General features: G+C 59.1%; 1 protein-coding gene across 2 annotated transcripts in view; it reads left to right on the top strand.

Annotated features, from left to right (window-relative positions):
• Positions 1 to 25,112, top strand: part of POC1A (POC1 centriolar protein A) — a gene marked incomplete at both ends in the record, with an annotated part of 52,669 nt that overhangs the window by 7,806 nt on the left and 19,751 nt on the right. For both annotated transcript variants that reach the window (XM_080695773.1, XM_080695772.1), the window contains 4 exons: positions 463 to 578; positions 3,821 to 3,954; positions 9,871 to 9,939; positions 12,106 to 12,204. In XM_080695773.1, coding sequence (XP_080551899.1) covers positions 463 to 578; positions 3,821 to 3,954; positions 9,871 to 9,939; positions 12,106 to 12,204 — 418 coding nt within the window. The remainder of the gene's footprint in view (positions 1 to 462; positions 579 to 3,820; positions 3,955 to 9,870; positions 9,940 to 12,105; positions 12,205 to 25,112) is intronic.

Here is a 25,112-nt window from a genome sequence, read left to right on the forward strand (position 1 = left end):
CGGGAGGCTGAGACAGGAGGATTGCAGGTTCGCCACCAGCCTCAGCTACTTAGCGAGGCCCTCTGCAACTTAGTGAGACCTCCTTTCAAAATAAGGTATAGCCTGGAGGTAGAATGCCCCTGGGTCCCATCCCTAGTATTACCAATAATAAAACCAGTGGTGGGCCAGGTGTGGTGGTGCATGGTTGTAATCCCAGGCCTTGGAATGTGGAGACAGCACTGCAGGTTGGAGGACAGCCATAGCAAGTAGTGAGACTCTCATTAACCTAGCAAGACCTTGTTTCAAATAAAGTGGGGCTGGGGGTGTAGCTTGGAGGTAGGACACGCCGAGGCTCAAGCCCAGTGCTGGGACACGGGTCCTGGGCCCCAGCTCCCCACGGCCCGCTGTCACTCATACCTTGTGCTCCTGGGGCGGGGCAGTCAGAGCATGGGTGCTCCTGGCGCTGACACTCCTGTATTTCAGCTTCGTCACCTGTGTGGACTTCCACCCCAGCGGGACGTGCATCGCCGCCGCGGGCATGGACAACACGGTGAAGGTGTGGGACGTGCGCACGCACCGGCTGCTGCAGCACTATCAGCGTGAGTGTGCGCCCTGGCCGCTGCCTTTGGGCCTGGACAACTGGGAGTGTGGGGGCTGCCGAGGCCAGCACAGGGCCGTCGGCTTCCCAGCTCGTGCCCACTTCAGACAGCAGCCTGCAGCCCAGGCAGCTGGGTGCTGGCGGCAGGTCTGGCTAGGACTCTCCTTAGGGCGTCTCAGCAACCGCCCGCCTGCCCGTCTCGCCGAGATGGAGCTCAGCACTGGCCTTCATGGTCCAGGGCCAGGTGCCATGCAGAGGGCTGGCGTAGCCTAGCGGGCCCGGGACTGAGGTGGGCAGCAGGGAGGTGACGCCGATGCGGGCACGGCTCCCGAGCGCCCCGCCACGCCTTGGGCACGGCCTTGCAGGGCCCTCAGGTGTTTGAAGACAGCACTTCCTTTGGGTGACCTGGCGGCCAACCTCCCAGGCAGGGGAACTGTGTTGGTGTGAGGAAGTGCAGGTGGGGTGGCGGAGCTCCGGGGCAGTGAGAGGGGCTGGCCTCGCAGGTGGGGCTAGAGGGAGCTCGGGCTGTCCTTGTTAGGAACCAAGTGGGACCAGGAGGAGGCTGCGCAGCTTGGTCTGGGTGAGGCGAGGCTTGTGGTGCCCTCCACCACCACCAGGTGGCAGGGCGCAGCCACAACAGCCGGGCTTTGCCTGCACAGGCAGCTGAAGGGAGCAGCGGTAGAGGTTGCCCCATTTGGAGGGCTGGTCCTTGCCCCGCTTAGGCTTCGGGCCTCTCCTGCTCTGGCCCGAGTCAGGCGCTGGTGCTGGGCCTGGACAAGGCTGCACGGCTGGGGAAGGTGGTAGCCAGTGGGCAGGGCTTGGGCAGGGAGGGCCGGGTCGATGCAGGCTGATTCCTTTCTGCTAAGGGAGGGAGTCTGTGTTGGGAGGAGAGGATGTTCAGGTGACCCTGGGAGAGTGCCAGCCTGCTTGAAGGGCAGCAGGTCCCCGTGGGGAGAGCCCCTGCCAGCCCAGGGTCCCAGAGACGAGGCCCGCCTGGCAGTGCTGTGAGTGGGCTGTCATCTCAGGCGAAGGACAGGGACCTCGCGAGGCAGTGTTGAGAGCGCGTGGGGAGGACTGGCACGAGGGTGGGGGTCAGGCGGCCTGGGGACCTGCGAAGGGCTGAGCCGCATGCTGGCAGGGAGGAGGAGAGTGGGGCATGGGGGTAGGAGGGAGGGATGCGGGCGGTCAGGAGATGGAGGGGGCCCCGTGTGGACATGGCTCGCCCTGGAGGAAGGGGCCCCTTCACCTGTGTGGAGCCCAGGTCCGCCGCAGGAGCGGTGTGGACGGAGTGGGCTGTGGGTGCTTGGGGCTCTCCTCGCCTAGCCCTGTTGGGCGCCTGGTGACCTGTGGAAGCTTGGTGCTGGCCCTTCTGACCCCGAGTTGGCATTCCACAGCTGGGAGCTGCGGGGGTAACAGCTGGGGCTCACAGCTGCCCCCAGAGTGCTGTTTGTCCTTGCCGAAGCCTGTCATGGAGGCAGAGAGGGTGCCGTTGTGGGAGGCTCCCACTCGGGCATGGAGCCGTACGCGGGAGTGTCCTGCATAGGTGGCTTTAGGACGAGGACTGTCTGGATTGGTTCCTTCCTCCCACCTCTGCAGGGGTGGGGTGACGGAGTGGAGGTGGCGCGGCAGGCACTGGCAGCAGGCCAGTGGGCCGGCTGGAGCGTGCAGCCAGCCCCCTTTAGGAGGAGTGGCTGCCGTGGTGTTTGGGCTCCTGGTGTCCCGGCGGCCGGAGCCCTTCTCCCTTGGTGGGCTGGCAGGAGGAGCCCATGGTATGGTGGCCGCGCGTGGCCTCTGCTGCCCCACGGTGCTGGCAAAGCCCTGGCTCCCTGAACCCGTCCCTGCCTCGCCCTGCCCTCTGCCCTCCTGCCCTCACCAGCTTCATTTTAGGCAGGGCAGACATGATTCTCCTGGATCACGCAGAGACAGGGCCGCAGAGACCCTGGTTTCTCTCCGGGCCACCTCTCAGTTCCTGGCAGCTGGAGGGTGTTGTTCAGATATAAATACCACGTTACGTAAAGCCTTGGCTGCCGCCCCTCCGTGGGCTTGGGAGCGTGCCGCCTCACTCCCAGCGCATCGGCACGCCGGCTGGTGGCCTCCGAGGGCCCCGAGGCCTGTTTGGTGTGGGCATGTTTACTGGGCCGGCACTGGTCCTCCACCTCTCTGTGCTGGGCGGCATCTTGGTTTCTGACTTGCCTTTGTTCGTGGCCGTGCCCCTCTTCCCTCCCAGGCCTGTGGCAGTGGGTATGATGGCAGCCGAGTCTGACAGGGCCTGCGCCTGGGCTCTGGAGTCGCTTTCCGGGTGGCCCTGGGCTGCCCTGGCTGCGTCCAGGATATGGCCGAGGAAAAGCTGTGTGAGCGCTGGAGACCTGGGGAGTTTGTGTGTGTGGCGTTGGGGGTTGAGCCCAGGGGCGTTCTACCTCTGAGCTGCACCCTAACCCTGTTTCAGTTTTTATTTTGAAGTAGGGTTTCACTAAGTTGCTGAGCTCCTCTCTTAGTTGCTGAGGCTGGCCTCAAGCCCGTGATCCTCCTCTCTCAGCCTCTTGAGTGCTAGAATCAGAGGCTTGGGCTCGTGATGCTGTGGACGCCCGGACGCGATCCAGTCACTGCCCGTGAAGGGCGAGGGAGTCGAGGAAGCGTCCTGGGGAGGTACTGAGTGGCGAGACTGAAGGTCAGGGTCAGTGCCCCCAGGCCCAGGGGATGCGGGTGAAGGCCCGTGCCGGGAGCAGCGAGCCGGAGGGCACCACGACAGGTGTGGTGTGGCTGGGGGAGAGCGCCACGCACAGGCGGGCAGCTGCGTGGGCCGCGAGGGGGCCGAGGGCAGATGGGGAGACTGAGGCTGGGGCAGCCCTCCTCAGAGTCCTGAGCGCGAGCCTGCCTCCCGCCCCTCTCCCGTGGGACAGCACTGCGCTGGCGTTTGGAGGGCTAGCGTTCCGTTTAGTCTCCCTGCAGTGATGGAATTTGGAACAGACGGCCGTGTTGCGTTCTCTTCTCCAGCTGGAGGGTGAAGAAACCGCTTGGCTCCTCTGGCTTGCCACAGCTGTTCCTCCTCACGGCTCCCACCGCCCGCCCGCCCGGGTCTTGTGTCCTTCCACTACGCCGTTTTCCCGGTGAATGGTGGAGGCTCTCCAGGCTCTGCTGAGCAGCGGCCATCCCAGCCCGCCCTGGCAGTCTGGTGCCGCCCGGCTGGGCCCACTGCCTTGCTCTCCGAGCCCCAGCCGCGCCTGACCGCTGTCCTTCCCGCAGTGCACAGCGCAGCGGTGAACGCCCTCTCTTTCCACCCAACGGGGAACTACCTGATCACAGCCTCCAGCGACTCAACCCTGAAGATCTTGGACCTGATGGAGGGCCGGCTGCTCTACACGCTCCATGGGCACCAGGTGAGTGCAGTGGCCAGGTACAGCCTGGGCGCCCGTGCCAGCTGGGCAGGGGCCTTCGAGCCCACCGCCATCTTCTCTCGTCCTGGGCTGTGGGGCGGGATGCAGAGCCAGCCCTAAAGAGCCCAAGGGAGACGGAGCAGGGCCTTTCCTGTGGCCTGGACCAACTGCTGGGTGTGGGCCTCGCGTGGCTGGGGAGGGAGGCAGGCAGGCAGATGGCCCCAGGTGGACGAATGGGGTCTGCCCCTGATGACCTCTGGCAGGTGGTGGTGGGCCAGCCCCATGGAGCAGAATGGACACACGGGAGGCGCAGCCTGGTATGGCGGGCCCTTCTTGAGCTTCGCCCCGACCCCAGAGCCCGCGCCAATCACGGTCGCGAGCCTGCAGATGAGCCAAGTGCCAGGATGTGTTTGGCGGGGCTCGCACAGCCTTACCTTCTGGTTACAAGAGATGCCCCGATGTGTCCGGGAACAGCCTGCTTGTCTGTTTCTGGTTCCGAAAGACCACAGGTGCTGGCCTCCTGTTCACAGGCAGCCGAGCTTCTGAGGAGGCAGAAAGTGGAGGCTGGCGTGGCCCCACTTCGGATGGAGGCTGCTTCCTGCTGCTTGGCCTTGGGGCAACCCATGTGGAGTGTGTCCTGGAAAATGGCCCCATGCTGTGTTTGGTACTGGGGACTGAACCCAGGGGTTTTCTGCCTCTGAGCTATACTCCCAACTAGACTGGCCTTAAACCTGTGGTCCTCCTCTCGTCCTCCCAGGTACTGGGATTATAGGCCTGTGCCACCACACTGGGCTACAATGCATGCTTTTTAAAAGCCTTTAAAGAGCCGGTGTGGTGGTGCACGCTTGTAATCCCCGTGCTTAGGAGGCGGAGACAGGAGGATGCGCAGGTTCGAAGCCACCCTCGCTGGCTTAAGAGACCCTGTTTCCAAATACAAATATAAAATAGGTCTGGGAGTGTAGCCCGGAGGTAGAAGGGTTTTCAGGATCCCCAGTACCACTAATAAATAAATAAATGCCATTAAAGAGCCGGGCGTGGTGGCACCAGCTTGTAATCCCAGGATTTGGGAAGCCCAGACACAAGGATTGCAGGTTCAAGGCCAGGCTTGACAATTTAGTGAGATTCTCAGCAACCTAGTGAGCCTGGTGAGACCATGTGTCCAAATAAGATATAAAATCGGGCTGAGGGTGTAGCCTGGAAGTAAAAATGCCTCTGGGCTCAAATTCCAGTGCCACACACACAATAAAAGGTCCATAGCGCACTCTGGACTAGCTTCCCTGATGGGCGCAGGGCTGTCTGTCGACCTCTCCCTTCGGCCGTAGCTGGCCCTTCCCTCCCACCCAGCACGCAGCACCCAGCACGCAGCACACTGTCAGGCTTCAGCGGGCTTTTGCCTTTGCTTTTGCTCAGGGAACTACGTCTTGCTTTGGCGTCTTCTGTCGCGCAGCTCCCGAAATCACGGTGTGTGTGCGTGTGCGTGTGTGTGTGTGCGCGCGCGCGCGCGTGCGCGCGCACCTGACCCACAGGTTTGTCCTGCTCCTGAAATCACGTGTGTGTAGGTGACTCCCTGACCCGTGTGTGTTTGTCCTGCCAGGTTAGTCCTGCCTGGCATGGCCTCGGGCTGTGGTCCACTAGCGATGCCCTTTACCAGCCCTCCATGGGGCCTGGCTCCCGGAGGCCCCCCCGGGCGCGGGCCAGCTGGGGTGCCGGGGCCCCTGTGTTGACATGAAGCAGGAGGAAAGGGAGTCCCAGTCTCTCTCTGAGACACTGCAGATTTGGGGCTGTCCGCGCAGGGAGCCGCGTCTTCTTGGTGCCTCTCGCAGCCGCCGAGGCCTCGTGCCGAGTGAGCGGGGCGCCTGCGGCCATGTGGCAGGAGTGGGAGCTGGGTGCTAGGAGTCCGCATTTGCTTCTATGTATTTTCTGAAACATAATCTTGAGCCTCACTCATTTGGCTTAGACCCCTAGAGCTATTTGGGAGAGACGGTGGGCGGGCGTGGGCAGGGAGTCAAACCTGGTGTTGGTGGCTGTGCGGTTGGCGCGTGGCCGCGGAGCCTGGGCTGCCACCGTGTCGGTGCCGGCCTTCCCGGGGCGTGGGTGAGAGCCCTTGCCTTGCCTCGGGGCTCGGGGACAGGGCCGCCAGTGCCTCCCGGGCACGTGTGCCACGCCGGGCCAAGGCCAGAGCTAGGGAGGTGGCCGGAGGGGCCTGGTGCTGACGGAGGGGGACAGCGGTGCACAGGCGGAGGGCGCAGAGGTTGGCGCAGGCCCTTGGGTGGAGGGACGCCTCCGCCGCTTCCTGTGTCCTCCGGCCCTCGCCAGCTGTGCTGCCATGCTCAGGACGCTGCTTCCGGCCGGGCGGCGGGGCCATGGGGGAGGCGGGGGTGGGCGTGGAGAGGACGTTTGCTCCAGCCTGGCCTGGTTGCTTGCCTCCTGCTGGCAGCCGAGCTAAGAGCGGGAGCAGGGTCCTGGTCAGGCCGTGGGCACTGAGGCATGACAGCTGTCTAGCAGTGCACAGGGTCAGTGGCCGGAGTGCCATCCCCTGGGCCTGCCCAGCCTCCATGCCCTGAAGGCCCGAGTCACCTCTGACCAGAGGGCGTGTGGCGGGCAGTCCTGTTCGCTGGCAGGCTGCGCACCGAGGGCCAGTGAAGCTCCCGTGAGGTGGCAGTGGGCGCCAGCTGGGCGCGGTGGTCGGAGTGCAGGCGTGCGGGCCGAGAGTGGAGGGCTGGACGGGTATGCGGTCCACTCCAACCACCTCGCCACCATTCTTTTGCCCTCTGGGCAGGGCGGGTCCTTATGTGAAAACTGGTGAGGACAGTGGACAGCAGTGCACGGTGGAATGACCAAGTGGGTGCAGAGGTGGCTAAGCTCAGGGCCAGGCTTGTCGTGCAGGGTGGGCATGGGGTGACGGAGCTCGTGGGTGAGCAGGACCAGCTCGCGGCTCTGCGAGGAGGGGGCTGGTCTTGGTTGAGCCTGAGGCAGCCCTGCCGGGGACCTGGCCAAGACTCAGGTGGACCCGGCTTCCGGCAGGCTGGCCCCTCTGGCGCTCAGGGCAGGTGGAATCGCCGCCCAAGGTTTAGCCAAGAGCTGCCGCTCCGCTCACACTCAGGAATCCACGCCAGCCGCACACAGGCAGGCCCGCCTCTGGAAGGACGGACTGGGCGCCACCTCGGCCTGAGGCATTAGGTGCCTGGGGAAAGGACAACAGGCCTTCGTGGAGGTGGGCAGTCACAGAGCGAGTCTGATGGCTGGCGCTGGTGGGAAGAGACTCCTGGCCCCTTCATTGGAAAACTTGCAGCGAACTTCCAAATAACCGACGGCCTACAGGGAACCCCCAGGGGAGAGGAGGACTGACGTTTGGAAGGGAGCCACAGTGAAAACACTGCATACTAGGAGCTGCTGGGGTCTGGCCCAGGAGGTCGTTGGAGGCAGGTTTATTTAAAATGAACAAAGACGGAATGCCACGGCTTAAAGACTCAGTGCAGGAGACTCTGCAGAGAGGAGCGCGGACGAAAAGACATTCTAGGCGGTCTTGCTCGCTGAGGGCCTGCAAGCGAGGGAACGCTCTGGTCCGCCGCGGGGCGGGGCTGCTGGGACAGGGCCAGTAGGTTAGGGTTAGAGACTGGCCATGCAGTTGTGCAGCGGGGACACGCCTGAGAGAGGTATCGGCAGGCAGCTATTGTTGGGTGTGCACCACGCTATCTCCTTCCACAAACCCAGCTGGTCCAGGCTGAGGGACTACTGTCCTGCACGCTGCCCTCGGCCTCCTGGGAGGGTTGCTGGCCCCACGGGGCACACTAGCTCTGCCCCTGAGCTCCTGGGGACCTGGGGAGGGGAAGCACCAGCATGCCTTTCCCGGGCAGGGGCGTCCCGACACTGGCCGCCGGTTCCTGTCCCTGCTGGCTTCGCTGTGGAGCTGGGCCTTGGATGGGCTGCCCTGGTACTGCTGCTCTGCCCGGCTTCTCGTCCCCAGCTCGGCGTCTGCTGAGAGAACGGGAGAGCGGGCCTCCGCTCTTGAGCCCCTGGCACCAGCTTTCTTGGAAGCCTGCCGTTCCGGGGAGCTCTGGGCCATCGACGGGCCCACCTTACTGGAAATCCACGCACTGGTTTTCTTCCCTTTTTTTGTTCTCTCTTTATGTTTTTTTCTAAAATGAAAATTGCTTTGTTTTTATAGTGTAGCAGTGCTATACACTCATTTAAAATTCAAAGTAAGCTGGGCATAGTATTGCGTGTCTGTGATCCTAGTACTTGGAAGGCCGAGACAGAAGGATTGTAGTTTTGGGACCAACCTCAGCAGTTTAGCAAAACTCTCAGCAACCTAGTGAGACCTTGTTTCAAAACAAAAGTATAAGCCGGGCGTGGTGGTGCATGCTTGTAATCCCAGTACTTGGGAGGCTGAGACAGGAGACTTGCAGGTTGGTGGCCAGCTTTAGCTACTTAATGAGGCCCTCTGCAACTTAGACCCCCTTTCAAAATAAAGAATAAAAAAAGGGCTAAGGGTGTAGCTCGGAGGTAGAATGCCCCTGGGTTCAATCCTGGGTATTGCCAAGAACAAAGTATCAGAAGGGCTGGGAGTATAGCTCGGAGGTAGAATGCTCCTGAGCTCAACCCCTGGTACCACCCCAAAAACTTTTTTTTCAAATATGAAGATGGCAAAGATTTTCAAGAATCAAGTAAAAGTTAGCAGGAGTTGTTCCCCTCCCGCAGTGAGCCCTGTTAACCCCTCGTGGGGTGTCCACCTGGCACGGTCTGCCCTGCCCGCTCCATGCTCGGGCTCTGCCTGCAGTCGGCAACACACAGGTAGAGCCCTGTTATTCACTCGCTGGTGGCTCTGGCACTGCTCCCTCGCCCAGCTTAATGGCTGCTCAGGAATCCTGGGCGTGGGCAGGGCCCATGGCCGCAGCCCGCGTGGAGGCCTTGCCTGTGTTCTCTCCTGGAAGGGAAGCGGGCCCCACAGGTGGGTCCTGGCCAGCTGTAGCTGGGGCTGGACCCTCCTCTGTCCCCATCGTGAGCACCTTTGAACAGAAGAGCTGCCACCTGTGCCCGCCTGTCCCTTGTCCTCCAGCCGTCTGTCTCCTGGTGGCCGTGGTGGCCGTGGGTCCCGTGCCCGCCAGGCCTCGGCGGGCCTCCCCAGCGCTGGCTGGGTGGAAGGGGCTCCCCGTGGCTGGAGCGCCCCGGGCCAGGGGCCCCTCTGTGGTCAGGGCCCTGTTGGCCTCAGAGAGCCTCTTGGATCTGGCTTTGCTTGGCGAGTGTCAGTACTGCCCACGATGGAAGCTCAGCTGGGAGGAGGAGATGGGCAGCGTGGCTGTGTGGCTGCGGAGCTTCTTGACCAGTGCGTCTTTCTAGGAGGGATTTCGGGCCTGTGGGGAGGACCCCCGTTCTCTCCTGGGAGATCGTGCCCCTCCTCCCAGCCTGGATGTGCCTGCTACCCTCAGCGCTGCCTGGCATCGCCCTGCAGTGGCTATGGGAAGAAGGCAGGAAGGTGGACCCATGCCACGTGGCATGTCACACCGGCCCGCAGTCCGGGCACCTGCCACTGGCCCTGACGAGGCCCTATTCACTGAGGCCATTGCCCCTCGCTGGGGCTCCCGCTTCTCCAGTCAGCAGCAGGACAGTGTTGGGGAGGGGACGGCTCAGGTGAGAGGGCCGAGCTGTGGCCCCCGCACCGTGGCCTGGGGCAGCTTGACCTCTGACCCCAGACTTCTTGTTGGGGACAGGAGGACAGCAGTGCAGCCCTCCAGGACCTGCGCGAGCTGGCCTGTCCGCTCACCTTTGGGAACAGGGCTCTGCAGGGGTGCCGGGCCCGGGGCCCGGGGCGCGCAGGCTCAGGCTGCCCGCTGCTGCTGCCTTGAGGGGCTGCTACTCTTTTTCCTGCCTGCTCAGCTCTGTAGTGACCTCTGCCGTCTGCTCTTTTCGTTTTGCTAGGGACCTGCCACCACCGTTGCCTTCTCAAGAACGGGGGAGTATTTTGCTTCTGGAGGCTCTGATGAGCAGGTAAGTGAGCTGGGAGAGGCCGTGGGTCCGAGCTCGAGCCCAGCACCAGGCCGGAGCCCTTGGGCTGGGCCTGGTGGCTTCTCTGACCTCACAGGCTCCGAGGAGTTTGGGGTGCGCCTGGGCCCCAGGCCTGTGTTGCTCAGAGCAGGCATCTGGGCTGTCACTGCCATGGAGATGCCGATGTTCTTAGTCCATCTCCTGATTGTGCGCAGGGAGATAAGACCATGAGGACCAAGCTCCACACTTTATTCAGTCCTCACAGCGGCCTGAGGCCTCGTACACTGGCTCCCGATTCTGTAGATGAGGACACTCCCAGCAGGCGGCAGAGCTGGGACCGGCATGGGCCCGTGGGCTGGAGCGGTGGCCTGCCCTGGGCCACTGCCCATTGTCTTTGCACCTGGCCCCGGCCGGTACTGTCACTGCCCCTGGCTGCAGAGAGGACGTCGTGAGGCAGCCCCGTTGTACGCAGGCTTCAGCGCGTCAGCCCGGGTCTCCGCTCCACACTGCCGACGGCAGCAAGCTCTCCTGGCCTGGGGAGGCAGGCGCTGAGGAGTGGCTGTCAGCTCTCACATGAGGACTGCCTCCTCTTGAGGGAAGGAAGGGGCTGCTCTGAGCCGTGTGGACCCCTGGGATGCCCACCCTCTGGCTGCGTGGACCAGGCCTGTCCTGTCGGCCCGCTGTGCCCTTGGCCCTACCCTTGAGTGTCTGCCCCCGAGGCACAGGGTGACGGGGGCCTGTTGGGCACAGCCTAGTGGATGGCAGGCAGCCCTTGCATCAGCACCCAGGACAGGGCGCGGAGGCCTGGCTCCCGGCATAAGGACAGGCGCTGGTGTGGTGGACTCGTGCTGGCCTGAGGGAGGTAGGCAGCTCCACCTGCTCTGGCCCCTCCTTGGCAGCCGCAGCTCCCTCACTGCCCTTTTTTTTTTGGGGGGGGTGGTTCTATTCGATCTCAGAGTTATAACCACAGCCCTATTTATTTATTTATTATTTTGTGGTACTGGGGATGGAACCCTTCTACCTCTGGGCTACAATCCCAGACCTATTTTATATTTTTATTTGGAAACAGGGTCTCTTAAGCCAGCAAGGCTGGCTTCAAACCTGCGCGATCCTCCTGTCTCCGCCTCTCAAGCACAGGGATTACAGTATTTTTTTGTTTTTGAAACAAGGTCTTGCTAGGTTGTTTAGTCTTTCTGTGTCACCGAGGCTGGTCTTAAACCTGGATCCTCTGGTCTCGGCCTCCCCAGTGCTGGGATGCAGGCATGCGCCACCGCGCCCGGCTGCTGGCTGCCTTGAGGTCCTCTCTGAGCCCGCTGTTGGAGTGGCATTAGCTGTTGTCTCCTCGGTCCGTGCTAGCCGCTCTGCCCCGAGGAGTCCACTCGGCGGCTAAGTCAGCAGTTGGCACGCTGCCAGTGCTGTCTGTAAAGCATGTAAGAGGGACCCTGGTGCATGTCTCTGGGAGCGCCGGACAGTGGTGCTGCCAAGGATTGCAGGCTTCCCGGGAGGACGGCCGCAGCTGCGTCCCAGCAGGGTCGTCTGGCGTGAATGTGCTGGCTTTTCTGTGGCCTCTGTTGGCCCTGGTCATACTTCCTGATCCCGCCCGTGAAGCTCGCCATCCGTCCTGAAGTGGCCCTCCCGGCCCCCAGTAGCGGTGACTGGCGAGCGACCTCCAGTCGCAGGGGCTCCTGCCCCCCAGCAGGGCGGCTCCTCGGGCTTTCAGAGGCGCCCAGCCTGTTTATGGGCACGTTTCCTGTGGCTGAGCCAGTGTGCATGCCACACTGGGCCCCAAGGGCCTCCCAGAGCAGCCCTGTGAGGTGGGAACAGGGCTCGTCCCTTTCAGAGAGCGGGCTCTGAGCTTGAGCACTGTGCCTACCCTCAAGAGCTCCCGCTGAAATGGGGAGATGGGTGACACACGAGGAAAGGGGCAGAGGGATTAAGTAACCACGGGCTGGCCAGGCAGAGCCACCAGCCAGTGTCAGGCCCAGTGTGCATGGTGGCGCACACCCCAGTGGCCCAGTAGGTCCTCCTGAGTCCTCTCCCAAAAGCCTGTTCCCCAGAGGGGTGGGGGTACAGGGTGGCCCAGAGCTCGGGGTGGCCCCCAGCCCGTTTCCTCAGTGAAGGCTGGCAGGTGTTTTTTTCTGCTCATTCTCCGTACTTTGGTCATTTCAGGTGATGGTTTGGAAGAGTAACTTTGATATCACTGATTACGGAGACGTCATAAAAGTGCAGAGGCCCCCAGCCACACTGGCCGGCTCCACTGGGAACCTGGTAAGAGGTTGGCAGGCTGCCCGAGCCTTATGACCCTGGGCTGGGTCGGGGGACAGCGCTGGGCTGGGGGACCACATGGTTGGTCATGGGAGCAGGACCCGAGAAGACCTGGTCCGCACTGAGTAATACTCTGGCGCCGGGTGCCTTGGTTTCAGCCTAGACAGAACAAACCATGCGAAAGGGGAGAGCAGCTCCAGGTCCCAGCTCCGGCCCTGTGGGAAGTGAGCTGTGGCACCCGCTGCTGCTGAGGGAGGCCCAGGGACACCGCCGTCTGTGGCTGGGCTGGAGGGCCGCGGCTGGCAGGTGGGTTGAAAGGAGGGAGGCCACTTGCTGCTCCCGCTTCCTTGTCTCCCCGTGCCACGGGGACAAGAGACATTTTTAGTCCCTTAGTTGGTAGAAGGGCATTCAGTTCCTGAGTTAAAATAGCTAATATTTTTTGATAAGTTTTTGGCAGAAAAAGTTGATAGCTGATGTAGTCTCATTACATAAGGTCGTATTCAGCTTAGCTGTAGTAAATGGTAAAGCCGTGGTTTGGGCTGACGAGCTCTCACCCCTCCCCCGGCCGGCCCTTAGGGCAGCACAGCCATCCCCATGGGCGGAAGCCGGCCAGCAGCAGGAAGCGGCGCGCCCAAAGCCCCTGCGAGTCGGAGCCGGGGCCCAGAATAGAACTGTGAAGCCTCGGAGCCCTTTCTGGGACTGAACAGATGGCTCCCCATCCCCTGACACACACACCCCTGCTCTGTAGGCTGGGGCTACCTCTAGGAACAGGCCAGGTGTTAGAGTCCTCCCAAGGCTTGTCTCCAGTGGGCAGCGGCCTGGGCGGCTCCTCTGTACATGCTAATGGCGTCCAGTCATCGGCTCTTTGTGTTTTCTGGGGCAGCTAGGTTGCATGACCGTCTGCTTGCGGCTGGCTCGTCTTCTGCCTGCAGTGGTGCTTCCACTTACACATCTGGGGTGTCTGGACCCTGCCTCTGGAGTACTTAGAGCGAGCAGGGCACCGCCAGGGCCCTGGCACGTTTGTGCCTTGTTGCGGCAGAGCACCTGCCCGCACGGCTGAGCTGCTGAACGAGGCCAGGCTGGGCCGCCCATCCTCTTGCCTCCTGGGTGGTCAGCCTGCCCCAGCTGGGAGAGCTGCGCTTTTTCTTAGTTATTAGGACGTAACTTGGATGAGCCGCCTCTTGTTCTTGGAGTCCTGGCCAGAGATGGGCTGTGGGGTACCTTTGCCGCCCAGAGCTTCAGAGAACCTGGGATGGAGTCACGTGACGGACCACATGGGGCTCAGAGGGGACAGGGTGTTGGCTCTGGGCTCAGGGCCTGGGTCTGCGCCCTGGCCACGGGGGCCTGGCAAGGCGCCTGCTCGTCCTAAGCTGCTCTTTCCTCCATGGCCCTGAGGCCCACCCCAGGCTCTGAGGACCCCACGTGCACGGAGGTGAGCTCCGCTCCCTGGGTGCCTTTTGGTCCTGTAGCCGTTCCTGTTGGTTAGAGCCCTTTGAGACCGAGTGACGGGTAGGTCTTCGCCCAGGCGCACGCTTCACCCATGCACCACACAGCTTCTCTGGAGAGGGAAGAGAAGCTCGCGCATCGTGTTGTTTTATTGTGACTACGCCTCGTCTCCCTCTCCGTCTATGTGGACATGGCTTGGCCATCTTGACTGTAAGCCACATTGTGGTGCAGCCATCCCCGTCCAGTTCCAGAACTCCTCATTCTCCCGGGTTGAAGGGAGCTAGTTGTTACAGCAGGTGTCGGTGGTTAGGTTTTCTCCTGAGATAGGCAGGAAGGGGAGCTGACGAGTGTGTTCTCACCCTTCTTGCCAAGGCCTCCCCTGCTGGCCCTCCAGGGAGCCCAGGATCACTGCCATATCTCATGAGTTGAATCTGATGGGGCTCTGCCCTCCGGTTCTGTCCCCGTCCATCCTTCCAGTAACCCAAGAATGCTCAACCTCCACAGAGGCGGCCGTGATGCTCTGCTGTGGAGGCTGCCACTGTGGGACGTTGGCACGTCCTTGGCCTTTATTGCTAGATGCTAGCAGTGTCCACCGCCATGACCAGTGACCAAAGTGCTTTTAGAGGTCAGATGTCCCTGGTTGAGCCTCTTTAATGCTCCTGCTTTAGGAGTGAGCCCAGAGAGGAAACTGACCCAGCAGTGAATGAGGGTGGGCTGCCTCCGCAGTGGGTGAGGCTTGGGAGGGTGGGGCACAGAGGCAGTGGGCGGGGCTTGGGGAGGGTGGGCACAGGCAGTGGGCGTAGCAGAGGGAGTGGGTGGAGCTTGGGAGAGTGGTGCACAGATGGAATGGGCAGGGCTTGGGAAGGGTGGACACAGGTAGTGGGTGGAGCTTGAGCAGAGCACAGGTGGGTGGGCGGGGCTTGGGAGGGTGGGGCAGAGGGAGTGGGCGGGGCTCAGGGGACTGGGAGGGCACAGAGGGAGTGGGCAGAGCTTGGGGAGCTGCGGGGGAGGACGGGAGTGGGTGGATCTTGGGAGGGTGTGTGGGGCACCAGGAAGAGGGAGTCAGTCCGCTGCCCTGGTGAAGACTCTGCTCCGTGGGGCCAGGTTTGGGCTCTTATCAGTAGCTGTGGCCAAGATTTCTCAGCCTGGGTTTCCCACAGAAGTCCATTTTGTCTGCTAATGTCAAAGTCTAGAGCCTTGAGTGGTGATGATAGACGGTAAAAAGAGCCCCTTCGCCTTCAGCAGCTTGACTTGCCCCTCTGGGGGGAGTGTGCGCTCTCCTGCTGCAGGCCTTCCTGGCTGGAGGCCATATCTTGGAGAAGTTCTTTTGGTGGCTGACCTGAGAGCCCTGAGCAGTGCTCTTGCCCAGGGCCTGGGCCTTGAGGGACCCCGAGGGGTCAGGTGTGGGTCTTGGATTTCTGAGCGAATGTCAGATAGCCGAGGGACAGATCCTGCCCGGTCCCTGCTCTGTGTCCCCCAGCAGCCGTGGCAAGGGCAGCCTGTGAGCTTGGGAGGGTCCCAGCAGACAGAAGCCCCCATGTGACCCGTCCCTGGCTGCGCTCCGCTCTCGATCTCAACACGAAGGCTGCCCTTGAGCCGCTCTGAACAGAGCTCTGTTCGCTGCAAAGCTATTTTCAACCTCTGCTTGAATTCACAGCTTATTTTTAGGCACATTTCATGTTGAAAAGCAAAAGCCATTTCCCAGCCATTCAGAATGAGAATAATGGGTTCCATTTTCCCTCTGTTCCTGGCCGAGCTGTGCTTGAGGAGGGACTTCAGGGCTGTGGCGGGGGAGCTTTCCTGCTTGGAGGGCGGTGGCGGAGGTACTCCAGGCCACTCTGCGGCGGGTAGGCAGCAGGCCAGGCCCCAGCAAGGCTGAAGGTCACCTATGGCAGACGCTCCCCGCGGTGTGTGTGGGGCGAGGGCGCGGCTGGTGCTCCGCCCCCCAGCTGGGCTTTCTCACCCACTCTCCTGCCCACCTGTGGGGCCCGCCTGCGAGGTGAAAGCACCTTGGGCCATGGTCCCACTGGTCTCGCCCACCACAGGACAGGCTTCTGCCCCGCCACAGAAGCACTTTAAGCCGCTCTGACGTAGCAAGGATGCGTTTACTTGGTGCACTGCTCAGTGCACTTGGGAAGAAAGTTGTGCTGGGTGGGTGGGGGAGAACCGCTCTAGGTAACTCAGTGAGACCGGGCACAGCAGGGCAGACCGCCTCCTGCTGCTTGGCTCCTGGGTGCACTGACCTGGAGCCGGCCAGGCCCTCGCCCACTGGCTTCTCAGATGGCGTTTGGAGGCAGAGAGCACCCCCCACCGCCCCCCCTTCCCGTTGACCGGCTCGCCTCTGGCTTCCTTCCGCCCCACTCGGACTGTGCCCTGGGAGTGTGCCGGGCTCCCTGTGCTACTTTGCTCCTCCATGGGTGGTGGTGGCTGGCATGCCCAGCAGCGCTTGGCACCGCGCCTGACTCGTGAGTGCTCACCAGCCTGGCCCTATTTCAGAAGTGCCCATCTTGTCACCAGGGTGAGGGGCAGGGGCTCTTCCACGCTGATGCTCCTCTGCAGGCGCCCTTGTGAGGGCCAGCGAGGTGTGTAGACTGGCAGCATCGGTCGGGTCTCCTCATGGCTGTGGCCTCCCTCCCACCACCTCAGAGCCTGAGCTCCATGCTGGAACTCCCCTGAAAGACTGCAGAGAGCGTCACCGGGACCCAGGCTGCCTCCTCCCTGAGGGTGGCTGGCTTCTTCCTCCTGCCTCTTGTTCTGAAAGCGGAACCCCAGCCCCCTCAGAGCCCCAGCCCCTCCTGCGCCCGCAGCTCAGCTATGTTTCTGTTCTGGGACCGTGGGCTGAGCCCCTGGCAGTGCGGTGAGCTGGCCTTGGATGACATCTCTCATCCTCCGCTCCTTGCCGCGATCGGATGCGGTGGGAATCGGCATTTCCAGCACATTTATTTCCAGGGGATTCTGGTGCTCTGGGCTGGGACCCGCTCTGAGAACCAGCCAGTCTGATTGCCAGCGTGGCAGTGGCAGAGGGCTGCGGAAAGAAGACGACTTCCATCTTGGAAGTTCCCACGGCCAGTGGGGCTTGGGAGAGGTGACTGGTGCCGTTGCCGTCCACTGTTATGGAGAAGGGTGAGGCCCGGCTCAATCCCGATGCTACTGAGGAAGTGCCGGCGCTCCCCAGAGCCCAGAGGCGGCAGCAGCGTGTGTAGACCCCAGGCAGGCGCGATTTATACGAGAGGAAGGCGCGGCTGCCGAGGTCCCGTCTGGACCTGCCCGTCCCGGCCCCTGTTCTTGGTTCACAGCGCCCACCTCTGGCGCTGTCCTCGGTGGCCTGCTTTGCTTTCTCTGCGTCCGTGTCCCACCTGTCACCTTGCAGATGTGGGTGCCTTGGCCAGCTCCATCCTCCAGAGCCTGTTGGGGAGGTGCTGGGTGAGCCCCGACTCCTGAGCGGTGTTGGACTCCACACTGAGACCTCTAGAGGAAGGTCTCATTTGTCGAGCCATCAGGGGCACTATCTCCGGGTAGCAAGGACGAGGACAGCCCTCTTGACACAGTGACAGGCGAGGTGACAAAGGGGACCGAAGCTGGGGTCCCTTCTCAGACTGCCTTCAAGGGGCTGATGGTAGTTTTGTGTCACCAGAAAATCCCCATCCACTGCCTAAGTGACTAGGATCCTCTCCAGAGGAGAGCAGCAGGGCGCTGAGGAAGGAGCTGCCCTCTCTGGGGCTTGACACCATGCTCAAGAAAATGGATGACCCTGCCTCCAAACTCAGAAGCAGACTGGAGGCCCCTGGGCCCAGTGCTGCCAGTGGAGGTGCACCTGCAGTTAAGCCCAGCCACACAAACCCCTGGAGAACTCCCGGCCTCTTCCAGGATCCCAGGGCTGTTGGGGTTCCCTTTCCCCGCAGTTGAAGCTCAGGTTCAGGATCGTTGGGGATCCCCAGTGCACGTGGGGGAACGAGTTGGGGTCCAGGCCAGCGGAGTCCCCACACTGACTTTCCCCGCAAGGCTCATGTGGCCCTGGGGCACTGTCCTTTCAGCACGAGCCACTGCAGGCACTACGGTTTGCTGATGGTGATGGCCAGCCGTCCACAGCGCCATCGGATCGCAGTGGCGAGCCCGCGAAGGTCAGCAGAGCATCCCGCGCCTACATGGTGCAGAGGCGAGAGGCCAGAGCACGCTGGCCGTGCATCGGAGGCTCACACTTTTTTCTGGCTCCCTTCTAGTTTTCTCAAAACCAGAAACCTGAAAGTGAAGAAGTAAACCACAGGCCGGAGCCGGCCGGTGGCCAGGGCTGCAGCCCTCCCTGCCCTGGGGCTGGCGTCCTGTGTCTCTGGGTGTCGCCCCTTCCAGTAGCCCCCTGCGGTGGGTGTGTACAGGCTTGCCTGGCCGGCCTGGAGTCCATGTGTGCTGCGTGTGTGTGCAGAGGATGCACACGCGAGAAGCGTGTGCCACGAGGGTGGCTCTAACTCTTCCTTCTGGCATTTTGGAAGGTCCCAGACTAGGGGAGAAGAAGCCATCTCTGACCTCGTTTGTCATTTGGTGGCAGATGGCGGCTGGCGTGGGCAGCGGCAAGGCACAGGCTGGGGACCTGCGGTCCGCCTAGAATGTTCAGGACTTCTTTTCATTTTAAATGGAGAAGAGGCTTTGAGGTCTGTGTTTTCCAGATTGGACAGCAGTGTTGCCCATGTGGTGTACGGGTGTTGGAGAATGCTTGTGTTTATGTTCTTACTGGTTACCATGGGGAAAATCAGAATAGCTGGTTTCCATGGAGATTATCTTACAATTAGTTTCTTTGAGGGCCTGGACATTGCTGTAGAGTTCACTGAACACGGTCAGTGCCATAAGGGGCTCCACAGCAAAGCCAGAGGTTGGTTGGAACATTCTGGGGACCGGACACACTCATCTGCCTGCCGTGCTCACAAGCCCTGGGCTGGGGGGCCGTCCCGCTGTGGCTTCCTTCCGGGGTCCCCTCGCCTGGCCTAGCCCCACAGTATGCTCCAGTCACCGAGGAATGTTTTTTATTAAACAACAAAACAAGAACCCTTTGGTGTTATGGAAATTTTCAAGCTAGTGCAAGAAGTGGAGAGGATAATATAGTCCCATATATACCCCCTGCCCTATTTCTTATTCTTTATTTTGAAGCCGGGTCTCACTAAGTTGCGGAGGGCCTCACTAAGTAGCTGAGGCTGTCCACGAACGGCGATCTCTGGTCTCAGCCCCCCAAATGCTGGGATTACAAGCGTGCGTCACCATGCCCGGCTTACCAATCTTATTTCTTCTCTCTTTTCCATATTTTTAGAAAGTTAGAATGTTTTGTAATCCTGGTATATCATTTGATCCTAAGTAAGGATTTTTCCTAGTTATATAAATGCAGTACTCTTATTGCACCCAATAATTAGTAATTTCTTCATAGCCATGCATGGTGGCACAAGCCTGTGATCCCCACGCTTGGGAGGCTGAGACAGGAGGATCGTGGGTTCAAAGCCAGCCTCAGCAACTTAGTGAGACCCTGTTTCAAAAAACAAAAATAAAATACAGTGGGGGTTGTAGCTCAGAAGCAGAATGGCCCTGGTTCAATTCTCAGCACCACCAAAATAAATAAATAAAAATAAAATATTTCCTTCAAATGGGATACCTGGTACGTATTCTCACTTTTCCACATCGTGCCGAGGTGTCGTTCTGCTCTTGTGCACGAGAGGGTGCGGGGCCATGGAGAAAGGCCGCGCGTCATGTTGTCACACCCCATCTGCGGTCCTGGGGATGGAGTCAAGGATCGAGTGTTTAGCCTGCAGCTGCAGCCGGGTGGGAGCGAGAGGAGCTCTGGGCTCCTGCCAGCCTTACTGTCCTCGGAGGATTTCAGGCTCTGAGCTGTTTAGTCGTTCCTAGCTACTGATGTGTCCTGGGCAGGTGGCCCCGCCACTGCTGGCCGTCCCAGGGCAGGCGTCCACTGGGGGGCGCTGGCCCTCTTGAGAGAGGTGGTGTAAGCAGTTCACAGCAGCTGTCTGCAACTTTATTTTCCAGGAAGACGCTGTGAGGCCTCAAGGGATGTGCCGCCTCCCCCACCCCTGCCACGGGAGACATGGAACCCCTGGCAGGGGCTCTGGCCACTCTGAGGCCCGCCAGCTCTTCGGTGGTCAGCGCCAGTCCCAGGGACCTGCCCTGGCCAGCCTCGCTGCAGTCCTGTGATGCCACACAAAATGTGAATTACTGAGCTTGGGAGTGCTGCCCAGGGCATGGCCGGTGGCCTGGACTCTCCATTGAGCCAAGTGCAAGGAGTCTAAAATAGCCAGCCTTTGTTCCCAAGGCTCTAAAGATTCAACTCCAGTAGTTACAATGAGCTGTCTTCAAGTGGGTCTATAAATAAACCACCACTGCTCCTCTTTGTCACCAGAGCGCCGCGACTTCCCCACACGGCGCCCTGCCTCTGTCTTCATTAGACCCTCCCATCTGCGGGGCAGCTGCAGCCTCCAGCAAGTGGGCTCACCCGAGCTCGGAAGGACAGCAGTCCATCCCCTTGAAAGGTCCACACTCCCCCAGGTTAACTGCACAGAGAAAGAGAGTAGCTTTGCACTGGAGGAACATGGCAGAGAGGTCCGTGTCCTCAATAATCTGGGTCAGCACCACCAGTGTTAAGTCCCATCTGCATGTACCCTGTGTATCATACATTGCTTGATGGAACCCAGGGGCCTTCTACCGCCGAGCCATACCCCCAGCCCCATTTTTTATTCTTTATTTTTGAAACAGGGTCTCACTGAATTACAAAGGGCCTCACTAAGTAGCTGAGGCTGGCTGAGAACCATGATCCTCCTGTCTCAGCCTTCCAAGTGCCTGGATTACAAGCCTGCGCCACCATGCCCAGATTATACATTGCTTTTTTGCTGGTATCAAAAATTTGGTAACCTGAATCCAATCATGAAATATCAGATAGACCCAAAATAAGGGGTATTTGGCAAAACAACTGATCAGTGTTCTTCAAATGCATTAAAGTGATGGGAGATAAAGGAGAACAGATTTCAGGAGGCTAAATATATAATAATATATAATGTGAGTTGGACATGATCATATGTACCTGTAATCCCAGCACTTGGGAGGCTAAGACAGGAGGATCTCAGGTTCAAGGCCACCCTCAGCAAATTAGACCCTCAGCAACTTAACTTAGCAAGACCCTATTTCAAAATAAAAAGGGCCTGGGGAGTGTAGCTTGGAGATAGACTGTCCCTTGGTTCAATTCCCAATACCCCTCAACCCCCCCCCCCAAGGCAGTGTGAAAGACCCTCGGCAACTTAGCAAGACCCTGTTTCAAAATAAAAAAGGACAGCCGGGTGTGGTGGCGCACGCTTGTAATCCCAGCATTCGGGAGGCTGAGACCTGGAGGATTGTGATTCGCGGACAGCCTCAGCTACTTAGTGAGGCCCTCTGCAACTCAATGAGACCTGGTTTCAAAATAAAGAATAAAAAATAGGGCAGGGGGTGTAGCTCGGAGGTAAAATGCCCCTGGGTTCCATCCCCAGACCCGCAAAATAAATAAATAAATAAATAAATAAATAAATAAATAAATAAAATATATAAAGGACAGAGAGTATAGCTTGGAGGTAGAATGCCCCTGGGTTCAAGTCCTAGTACCAAAAAAAAAAAGAAAGAAAGAAAGAAAAGGCAGCAGTGTGAAATCCTAGATAGGATTCTATAATATCAAGATCCAAGGACATCTATAGAAAAACTGGTGACGCTTAGATGGGGCCCCTGCTTGGGGTAATGGTATTTCCCAGTGATAATTTCCTGGTCTGATCATTGTCTTATGGTTATGTAAGAAGTTAACACCAGGGGAGAGAGATATGGAAATTCTCTGTACTATTTTTTGCAACTTCTCCAAGTCTAAAATTAGTTCAAAGCAGCTTAATTTTTTAAAAAAGTCTCCAGTCAACACTTGGGCGCTATGAGGATCCGTATGTTCCCCCTCGCAGGAGAAGGCACCTGGCTAGCATTTGCTGTGGGTGACAGACGTCTCTGTCCCAGGTAGAGGACAGATGGATGGGTGGGGCCACCCTCGCGCCCGGCCTGCCCTTCCGCATTCAGCCTTGCCGCCACCAGCGTGTTTCTGGCTGTGACGGTGCTGGCCCGAAGGGCTCTGCCCCAGTGGCCAGGGTCCTTTACCGGCCTCCCCTCTCCCTAGGGAGCAGGTGCGGAGTCCTGGCTGTGCCTTGAGCCTCGCTGCTCACGCGGGACCCTCTCCGCGTGGCTTATCTGTGAGTGGCGGCTCTCCCTGCCCGCTGGCCAGGGCACCGCTTTCGCTCTTGAGACAGCCCTCTGTGGGGCAGTACTCGGGAACCCTTGCAGTGCGAGGCAGGAGTCGGCCCTGGGTGGGGTTGAACCCAGGGCAGCCTGGCCTGCCCTAAGGGGGGCCGGGGAGGAGCCTGGGGCCCCTGGTTCGTCCATCAGCCCTGTGGCAGTACAGAGAAGACCCCTGAGGCCCCGGCCTGAGGACCACGAGAGGAGGGCCTCGTGCTGCCTGGAGTCCCGGGCTTCGTGTGCAGCCAAGAGTCCAGTGTTGGCTAAGAGTGGGCTCTGCTATGTCCACTCTAAGGCTGCCCATTCCTCTGGCCTCAATGGGGCTCCTGGTGCTGTGGCAGTCCTGCCGCCCACTCCGCTGTGGCTGTGGGCATCTCACTGTGCCGAGGCTGCCTGCTGGTCCCAGGCCCTGCGTCTGTTCCTGAGTGTTCGCAGCTGGCTCGGCACGCTGCCTCCCTGGAGGCCAGCCGGGGAGCTGGCAGAGAGGCCTGCGTGTTCACACCCCCAGGTGAATGGCAGGAACCAAACCCTGCCCCTGCCCCTGCCCCTGCCCTGCGTGGGCTGCCTTGAGCTCTGGCCAGATGCTACACACTTAGGTGATCTTAGGAAGCCAGAGAGCATTTTGGGGTCAGGCTGTTTAGAACCAGAAGTTCCCACTCTTGTTGGATTCCAGGCCAGAACCTGAAATTATAGGGCAAACGAGACTGTCGTATATCTAGTCTGCAAATATGTGTGGTGAGCGCAGGACCACGTTTCTTAAGGCTCTGATTTGAGAGCAGAGCCTGCGTCTTGCTCTGAGGAGCTGGCCGGGAGGCTGAGCCGGGAGCTGGGCACTTTTCCTTGTGCTCGCTGGGCCAGCGCGGACCCTCCTCAGTGCAGCAGGGCTACACCCCGTCCCACGCGGCAGGCTGCGGCAACGGTCAGGCGAAGGATTAGGCTGAAGAGATATGATCACGGCATGCGTGCGTGTGTGCGTACATGTGTGCGTGCATGTTTGTGTGTTTGTGTATGCCGCGTATGTCCGTTTCTTCCAGTTTTGTGCTTAGCCCTTCTTTGGAAACAGCGCAGGAAAACTTGCACTGAGGGCCGGCTCTCGGTCCCAGGTCGCCGCCCTCCTTCCTCTCTGGCCCAGACACTCAGGCATGGGTCCGGTACTGGACACTTTTGTCCATTACGGAGTTTCAGTTTCAGTAGCAGGCCAGGTTCAGGGAAGGTCCAGGGTTACAGATTAAAAGTAAATGGGTGAGAGCCAGGCATGGTGGGCACGCTTGTAATCCCCGCCCTTGGGAGGCTGAGACAGGAGGATCGCACAGGTTCGAAGCCAGCCTCAGCTACTCAGTGAGGCTCTCAGCAACTTAGTGAGACCCTGTTTCCAAATAAAGTATAAAATAGGTCTGGGAGTATAGCCCGGAGGTAGAAAGCCCCTGGGTTCCACCCTCACTACCACAAAATAAATAAATAAATGGATAGCTGAATTGAATAGACACTTCACAAAAGAGATACAAGTGGCTAATATATGAAAAGATGTTGATCATCATTAGCCATCAGGGAGATGCAAGTCAAAACTCTGCTGAGATTCCATCTAACCCCAGTCAGAGTGGCAAGCATAAAGATGTCAAATAGCAACAAATGCTGGTGAGGATGCGGGGAGAGAGGAACTCTTCTACACTGTTGGTGGGAGTGCAAACTAGTTCAGCCACTATGAAGATTGGTGTGGAGATTCCTCAGAAAACTGGGAATGGATCCACCATAGGATACGGCTATAACTCTCCTGGGTATCTTTCCAAAGGGGTTGAAATCAGAGAACTACAGTAACATATACATGCCCATGCTCATAGCAGCACAATTCGTGATAGCCAAAATATGGAACCAACCTAGGTCTCCATCAACAGATGAATGGATTGCAAAAGTATGAGAAAAATGCATGATGGAGTTCTACTCAGCTATAAAGAAGAACAAAATCATGTCATTTGCTCTGGGTGTTCTGCCTAAGGGGTCTTGGCCTACCCCAGGGTCACAAAATTTTCTCCTATGTTTTAGAAGAAAGTGTAATCCAGTTTTACAGCTTTAGGTTAATGTTTAGGTCTATGACCCATTTTGAGTTAAATTTTATATATGGTACGAGGTATATGCTGAAGTTCTTTTTTCCCCCATGTGCATATCCATTATTCCTTTAGTTGTTAAATATGTCTTTTTTCTAAATTGTTTTTGCGTCTTGGTAAAAAATTAACTGGCCTGCCAGGTGTGGTGGCCCACACCTTTAATGCCCAGTACTTGGGAGGCTGAGACAGGAAGATCACATGTTTGAGACCAATGTCAGCAATTTAGTGAGGCTCTCAACAACTTATTGAGACCTTGTTTTGAAATAGCAAAATAGGACTGGGGATGTAACTTAGAGTTAAGAATATCCCTGGGTTCAATCCCAGTGCCACCAAAAACAAAAACAAACTTAGAACTTGTGAATGTGACCTTATGTTAGATTCTTAAAATGAGATCACGGATTATTAGATTGGTCCCAAATTCAGTAACAAGTGTCCTTTTTTTTTTTTTTTTTTTTTTTTTTTGCGGATCTGGGGATGGAACCTAGGGGCATTTGACCTCCGAGCTACACCCCTGCCCTATTTTTCATTCTTTATTTTGAAACCGGGTCTCACTGAGTTGCAGAGGGCCTCACTAAGTAGCTGAGGCTGTCTGCGAACCACGATCCTCCAGGTCTCAACCTCCCGAATGCTGGGATTACAAGCATGTGCCACCACGCCCGGCACAAGTGTCCTTAAAAAGACATAAAGAGGAGCTATGCAGAGAGGAGATGGCCACATCAAGAGGGTAGAGCCCGACTGGTTGTGCACACTTGTAATCTCAGTACCTGGGGGCTGAGACATGAGGACCGCAGGTTCCAGGACAGCCTCAGCGATGTGTCGAGACTCTTAGCTCCTAGCAAGACCCTGTTTCAAAACAAAATATAAGAGGGGCTGAGGTGTAACTTGGAGGTGGATGCCCTGGGTTCAACCCCCCCACCCCACTTACACACACAAAATGAAGCCAGAGATCTAAGTTATGGAACCACAAGCCAAGGAGTCCTGGAGCAGAAGATGTTGGCGAGAACAAGGAAGAGCTCTCTCCCTTGGTGCCTCCAGAGGAAGCCTGGCCATGCTGAGCCTTGGTCTCCCAGAATTGAGGAT

Source organism: Muscardinus avellanarius (genome assembly GCF_963383645.1).
Source record: "Muscardinus avellanarius genome assembly, chromosome: 5".
NCBI classification, from domain to species: Eukaryota; Metazoa; Chordata; class Mammalia; order Rodentia; family Gliridae; genus Muscardinus; species Muscardinus avellanarius.